Consider the following 8,158-nt stretch of genomic DNA (forward strand, 5'->3'; position numbering starts at 1 on the left):
TTCTCTCGATTTGACCTTCCCATGACCTTGAACCTGACGCGATAAAGGTCAGCGGACACCAGGTTCATAATCAGCGACCCCAAAAACCTATAACATATTTTTCTTTAATTTTTTTACCGTTTTTTCTAGATTTGACCTTCAAATGACCTTCAAATGACCTTGAACCTGAAGCCATAGAGTTCAACGGATGCCAGATTCGTAATTAGCGACTCCAAAAACCTATAGCGTATTTTTTTGGATTTTTTTACCGTTTTCTCTCGATTGTTGCTCTTACCCTAGACGTATATTTTTTATCATTTGTGGGCGGTTTGTCGTTTGGGCTTTTTTTCACGGATCCGAAGAATTAGTTTAGTTACTACTTCTTATCAAAGATAAAATATGTATGTACCCTTTGCCTGAAGACGTAGAGTTACATTTTTATACGAAATCGCTGTGCTTATTTCTCCAGATTTTTAAAAACAATAAGCCTTGTGGGACGGAGAGATTCTCCTTCTCTTTTCCAGCTCGCGGCGAATTAAATTTACTGGCAAGATTCACGCCAATCGTATTAAAAAACAAGACCACTAGCCACGTTCATACATCTTATTTATCTTATTATCCAAATGTATCTTTCCGTTTCAGAAGAATTACTGTTTATTTTAAGATAAAAGTGACGCTACTAAGTGACAAAATTTGTCAAGTGGGCAACTTTTTTCATAAGTTGTGATTTTTGTTTGGGAATGCGTGATATGCTAGAGTTTTACATAAATAAAATAGCCCTGAAACATTTTTGCAAAATTTTTATTTTTTGAGTCGTTATTGTTATTTAACTTTTTTAGCATTGTTCTCGTATTAAATTTTTGTCTCTCGACTAGTACAAACAACCGCCATAAATTTTTGCATGTTTCGTTAAATATGTTCATTCTATAAAATAAAAATCATTTTACCATTGTTGCATGAATATTGATGAAATTAGCAACAATTTTTATAAAGAAATAAAATTCGTTCTAACTCTCAATTGATTTCAAAGCTTTACTTGACTAATTACGATAGCGCAGCGAAATTCATGTACCGTACGTCGCACGGCATGGAGTGCGGAACATCAACACGAAAACACGCACAAATTTTGATAATATGCGAATTCCCTGATTTTTTTAAACCAAAATCTTCGTAATTAAACGAGCTATCGTAATTAGTATAGTAAAGAATTGGAATCAATTGAGAAGTTAGAACGAATTTAATTTGTTTATAAAAATTGTTGCTAATTTCATCAATATCACGCATTCTCGGAGAAAAATCAAAACCCATAGAAAAAAGCAATATTTCTCGCGTGGAAAAATTTCGGGGCGTTGGCCAAGCGCTGGCCAGACCGTCTTGTGTCTGGTCAGACGCTGGACAGACGGTCTAATAGCGCCGCTGGCTAGAAGTGTAACGCCTAAACCATGAGATGAACTAGATTAGACGGCGCTGACCAGCCGCTGATCAGCTCGTCCAGAATAGACGAACTGATCATACGCTGGCCTGACGTGTAACGCTTTTACCACGCGATGGTCTAGATTGGACTGTACAGGAAGAGGAGGGAAAAAAGCATCAGAACTTCACAGCTAGTACACTACCTTTTAAATCAGAATTTCAATATGCTCTAAAAAAATTTCAAGTTAAAATATTCAGTAGTTTATTTTTTATGACAGTTTTCGTCAATGGGGTAAAAACTTATCCCGGTGTGGCAAGTATGTTATTCTATAGATGCGTGGCAAGCAAGGATTAAATTGAATTATTTCAGTTCAAGATTTATCATTTATTCATTTTTTTGTTGAAAATAAATTTAGTTTGCTTTAAGTTCAACTATTATATAATAATGATCACAAAATACCAGGAAATTCACGATATTAGCCCTAAGTACGGCCGTCCTACAGACGCCGAGTGATACGCGACAATTAACGTCACCTACAAAATCATTGATCGATATCGATTTTTTATCAAGTTTTAAATACTATTACATGGATTCTTTCCTTATTGTGTGGGGTGATTTCAAAGCAGGATATTTTGACTGCTGTGTTGATAACAAAATAGCAGACAATTCACGAAATTGGTCATAAGTATGGCCATCCTACGGACGCAGAGGGATAGGCCACAATTAGCACAACATAACATAACATTTTTCTCAAATAATTATTGTCCATCTTCGTTTTTATTTAAAATGTGACTAGAAATAGATTCAGTACGATGTAAAGACATATATAAAATCTTCCTCTCTGGTCTTTTGTAGGTTAGGTTGCCATTTGAGAAAGAATCAATTAATCTTATCTCATATAAGTGGATATTATATTGCTCAACAATTATAAAAAAAACAGTGTGTATACAAACCTAGACATGTTTCAATCTGACTTCAACACAAAACTTTCCTGCAAACTTTAATATTCTTTTAGGTTTTCCAAATCATTTCTGTCTGCTGAGGATTACACCATACACTGCCAAGATAGCACTTCCTATTTTCAACCGAGACCGTCTGAGAGGGGACCAGCCAGACCGCTTCGATGAATCTTTGAATTTTTGCAATCGAGTCCGTCTAAGAAGGCCAAGGCCAGCACCCTGTCAGACAGTCTTAAGTAGATGGTCTAGATTCGGTCTAGCCAGCCGATCTCTCTACATAAGACTGCCACGAAATTTTTCCACACGGGTTATTACATGGTATACGGGGCATTGATATGCGAAAAATTGTGTAGTTCAAACAGGAAAATACTGAAAAATTAAATAAAGAAAACTAAAATATATTTGAATCAAGTAATTTTTGTTTTAGAAATAGCAAAAATTTTATACACTTAATAAGAAAATTCCTTCATCAATTTCATTTTTTATAATAGTTTATTTGTATCAATACAATAGCGATTACATTATCATTATGCGGATTAACATTTTAATACTTTATTAACAATTAAATAAGGGAAAGGTGTCCACAGAGTGTCAGAAATGTTCAAATCTATATTTTAAAGATCTCCACGAACATGTTCACATGGAACAAGTGTGCACACATTTCCCCTGTAGAAGTATTGACATATATCTTATATTATATATTATAATAAGTTCCCTACCGCTTGCAGCCGGATTTGAGAAAGTAAAAAGCAGTCGCATTTGCTTGGAAGATTAGCCAAGAGAGAAGAAAACTGCAGAAAACTTTTCCCGAGCGCAACCACTTAATAAAAATGATAGATTATAATAGAATCGGTACCTAGAGAACCCACCTAAGTCAGCACATTTTTCGACACGAAATTGTGTTAATTTTTAAAATGTTGTTTACAAACAAGTATACAATTTTTAAAACATTTAACATTTACAATAAAAAAAACTCACGTTCGAATAATAGGATGAAAAAATAAAATCGAAGTTTTAAACTACACTACAATTTGAACAAAAAACAATATTAGAATCAATCAAGATGGATTTTCCAGATGCCGTCTTATGTTTGTGTTAATTTGAGATATTCCCAAAAATTTAGTATTATTATTTATCAAATATTTCTTTCATATCACTATTCACGTTTTTTTACTAACATTACCCTTGCTCTATTACTGGTTCTTTTATAATTTCTAATTAAATTTTTTGTAGCCGGCGTTACACATTTTTATTAATCTATTTCGCAATGAAGGAACATTTTTAGGGTGCCCCATGTGATAAAAGTTTGAGACACAGAAAAAACCAAGTGAGTCTACTTAAGCGGTTTTTTCTCTTGCTTCCCCTCGGGATGTTTCTTGTGTTCGCCCACGGGTTTTCCCTCGTGTTTTCCATTTAATTTTCCTTTAGGTTCAGCCTTGGATTTTCCCTGGATACCCAAGCATGCCTTGCCTTGATTCAAATATGAATCGAGCTTATCTAATGAAGATTTAAAAAAATTTTCAGTGCACGCTAAAGCAGGCTGTGAACAAATAAAATCACAATAAGATTTGTGTTAAACATTTGAGTCGAGTTGAATCGTTTTTTGTTTGGACTCGGTATGAATTCGAGCTAATTTGACCTTTCCAGCTACTTGAAAGCTTTGATATTTGAATAGTTACATACTTCTCGAATGTTTTAAACTGCTCGAATGTTAAACAGTGTAATTTACGAAGAACTAAAATTAAGGAAGGGGGATTAGATTGTTGAACACCAATTCGGGGTGAAAAATAAAAAATTCTACTTTTTTATCAAGATAATTTCAACAACTCTAAATTTTCGAGTAGCTCAAAACTGTACGAGTCCTCGAAAACTCGACGATCTTTTCAAAAAGCTCGAATCCAAACTTGTTTCGGCTCGAACCGATCGAATTCTTTTGTAATACTATCATAGAATTTCTTCCTTTTAATGTAATTATTTTATAAAAGTTGATGTCTAAAAATGTACAATTCTGGAAAGAGACATTTAACAAAATTTCCGAAATCTTTCAAATGTATATTAAACTAATGATGGGGTTTTAAATCTACCATTATATAACAACAATTATACCATCATACAATTCTATTTCAGTAGATTAAAAATTTTGTTTGTATCTATCGTTGAAAAACTTCTTTCGGTAAAGAAGGGGATGTGTCAGAAAGTATCTGAAGCAAGATTTATGAGAGAAGGTTTACAAAATTGTAGCGGATGCCATTATGGGAAAGGGGAAAATCTGCTTAAGGTAAAAAGTATATAGGGGACGAAATATCTTACGCGAGATTTATTAGGGAAGTAACGGATGCTCATATAAGGGAGGAAGGGGTTTAACTGACCAAGAAATGTATACAAAACGGTTGGACGAACACTCATAAATCTTTTAAGGTACGGTAAAAAATGGCTCTTTAGTGAATTATTTGATTGTACTTCGAGACTTACAATATTGTTCTTATTTGCTTTAAATAACTTTAAATTTATCATTATCGAACCTGCAATATTTTAAAGAATTTGGCAACATTTCATACTTCATCAATCTCATTTATATAATGTGAAAATTATTTTCTAATTGTGTTCATTATAAATTGAATGTATACCTACAATGTATAAGGAAGTAATATTTTTTATTTACCTTAAGCTTCAACATATCAGGGCCACAATGAGAACATTTCTCATATTCTGTAACTGAGTTTACAACAAAATCAGCTATTTTTGTACTAAACGTGTTCTCGCAAGCAGCAACACTTGTTTTATGATTTGCACTTTTAAGCGCAACCTAAGTAATAAAGATAAATATAAAAATTAGTTACTTTTTTGAATGCTTAACGATTTGTAATTATTTTTAAGAAAGTACAAATAAACTTTTAATTTAGTTATTTAATGGTATTGTTATTATTATTATTATTTATTGATTTAGGGTTTTTCTCTAACAAGTACTTCATAAATTATTTCAATGACAACTTTTCTTTCGAACTACTGTTTCCATTTTTTTTGGAAACAAGAAAAAATTTAACTCAGTTCGATTTTGAACTGAAGTGATTTTTTATGAACATTACAATAAATTTCTCGAAAAAGCATTTCTTACTAATCTTGTACATTAATATTTTATTGCAGCTCAGGAATAATATATCGATCGCGTCAATTTTCCCTTTTCTCAAATTATTAAAAACAATTTAAAGTTATTGTCGCCAACTTACCTGAAATTCTGCCTGTTTTTTTGTCACGAGTTTATATAGATCATCACTTATTTCTTCTTCTAAGTCATATATTTGCACATCTTTAGTTAATCCATTAACTATCTGTAAAGTTAAAAAGCATCTATGAAATAGGTTTGAAACATTATTAAATATGTCAGAAACTCAAATTAGATTAAAATCAAATTAAAAATTCTATTAAACGTCCAAAAATAATAAAAACCAAGAATCCAAAGACCAAATTTTGGACAACCACATTTGTGTGGTTGTCCAAATTTGGTCGTTGGATTGCTGGTTTTATTTTCAGAAAATCTATACAGAAACATTATTTGAAAGGGTGTTATAAAAATCTGAATCTAAAACATTGCTTGGGTCTGAAAGGTTTCGAGCTTAACCAAAAGCTGTAAGGAATACCGTTATCGACTTTTCTTATTTTTTCTTCAAATACAAAATTATATACTTCAATTTTTATTCTGTGATATTAGACTCTGAAGCCATAAATATATTTTTTTATCTGAAAAACACTTACTGAATGTGGATATCTCCCCGTGTGCATTTAAATGCGCTAGAAATACAATCAAATGCGCCTGCCATATTACAAATCTTGCTAATGAAGTTAAAATTGATTTTCTATGTAGATAAATATCCTAATTCAATGCGCTTCCATGTACAACCGAAATTTTTTTAATATGATTAAAAAGGCTCCAGAAATTAACGCTTTTCCTTATCAAAGTCATTTTCCAATATAAATATGAATTTTTAAAAATTAAATTAAATTGAAACCTGATACTTATTTCTACCATGTTTCAAATGCGCTAAAGTACATCTCTACTTTAAAAAATTGTAATCGCATAGACTTTCAGAAATCGAATGCACTTCTGTGAGTGATATAGGGATTCGTGATATGGTGTCTATATCGACAATTCTAATTAAGGAGTAAATAAACATAATTTTTTATGAAATTCTAATATAAACACGTGCCACCGGTCACTTTAAAATCTCATTTGAACAACGTCGGAATAATTTTGATTTTCGAAAAATAGAACTCATACTTCAGAATTTGATCGAAAAGCTGCCAAGTTTTTTAGGGACCCGCGTAGAAATTCAAATCGTGAACTAGTCTGGTTCCCGACCATTCGACCCCACTTAAAGTTGGGGGCTAGTCGGGCCACCTGACTAGCCCCCGACCAGTAGCGTCACGGTAGATTAGTCGGGGGTTAGTTAGGTGACCCGACTTATCCTAGTCGGGGCCTGATCAGGTACTAGTAGGGGTCATACGATAATACATCCGCTTGAAATATTAACCAAACTCCCCAAAATTTGTGAAACATCTCTTAAAAGTTTGTTAAAATACTTATTATTTACGGAAATCTCCATAAACATTTTTGAAATATTTAAAAGTGCTCAAATTTACCTAACATTTAATAGGGAACATATCCTAAGTTAAAAATACATAAATTTATGTAACTAAAATTCCCCAAAATTTGTGGAATATTAATTTAAAAAAAAAACTTCAGCTGGTAGGCAGCAATGGAACAGCTTCACTCTGAAGGAACCTCTATGTTGGTCACAGTAGTCTCTGCTCCAGGTAATTATGCTTCGTTACGTGTGTTACCAGTCCAGAACCGCAAGACTTAAATGAAGGTGGTAGCGAAATCTGAACTGTACCGTGCTTAATAGTTTACTACTAGGATACTGCTCTTCACTGATTAATCAAAAACTTTTTCTCTTTTCAATTTTAACTACATGAAGGATTAGACTTTATTTAAAAATGGCAAATATTTCAGATCAATTTAAAAATAAGCATCTGTACAAATTTAGAGTCTTATGATTTTCGGCAGACTTTTTACCTACATCTATATGTATTTTTTCCAATATGGATTTTCCTAAAATTCCATACAAAGGTATTTATAAATGTTCCTGGAAATTCACAATTTTCTAAAAAATACTACAAAAAAATAAGATTACGTCTTTTTGAGGATTTTGATCGTTGTTTTTATGAAAAAATGATTTTTGTACAGAATTATTAATTTAATAATTATTTATTAAGTATATTTGAGATGAATTTAACATTAATAAATCTTTTCTCCAAAAAACGGTGTAAAATTATTGTTAAATATATTCTTAGTGTTTTAGAATAAAAAAATCATTACGCCTTTTTAGATATTACCTCATTTGATAAAACCTCGCCGAAAACTCAAATATAAGAATAACCCGACCACAGCCCCACTAGCTCCCGACCAGAGCCTGAAGATTACCCGCACGGAAATTAGTGAACAAAAAGGCCCGACTAGCCCTTGACCAACCACCGACCAGGCCCCGACTGAAATTTTGACAACAAAAAGCCCAACCAGTTCCTGATTAGTCATCGACTGGGTACATTGTCCAAATTAATAACCCGACTAGCCCCCGATTAGTGCCCGACGTGTAATAGGGTCAAATGGGGTTATTTCCAAACGGGGATGGAAGAGGAGTGGCCACTAAATAAAACCACACTGATAAATTTTATTTTTAACTTACCTTTACATACCTTTATTGCCTTGACTGTTTAAGTTCCGAACGTCCGATTTATGCCCGCGAGG

At 32.7% G+C, this 8,158-nt stretch overlaps 1 protein-coding gene across 1 annotated transcript in view; it reads right to left on the reverse strand.

Moving 5' to 3' along the window:
* Window positions 1-2,946: 2,946 nt before the first annotated feature.
* LOC117171323 overlaps window positions 2,947-8,158 on the reverse strand; it is a 17,170-nt gene continuing 11,958 nt past the window's right edge. The window contains exons 2-4 of the mRNA XM_033358531.1: window positions 5,580-5,681; window positions 5,015-5,158; window positions 2,947-3,892 (exon numbers count right to left, since the gene is read on the reverse strand). Of these exons, the coding sequence (XP_033214422.1) occupies window positions 3,686-3,892; window positions 5,015-5,158; window positions 5,580-5,681 (453 nt within the window). The 3' untranslated portion in view covers window positions 2,947-3,685. The remainder of the gene's footprint in view (window positions 3,893-5,014; window positions 5,159-5,579; window positions 5,682-8,158) is intronic.

Source organism: Belonocnema kinseyi, chromosome 4, assembly GCF_010883055.1.
Source record: "Belonocnema kinseyi isolate 2016_QV_RU_SX_M_011 chromosome 4, B_treatae_v1, whole genome shotgun sequence".
Classification (NCBI taxonomy): Eukaryota; Metazoa; Arthropoda; class Insecta; order Hymenoptera; family Cynipidae; genus Belonocnema; species Belonocnema kinseyi.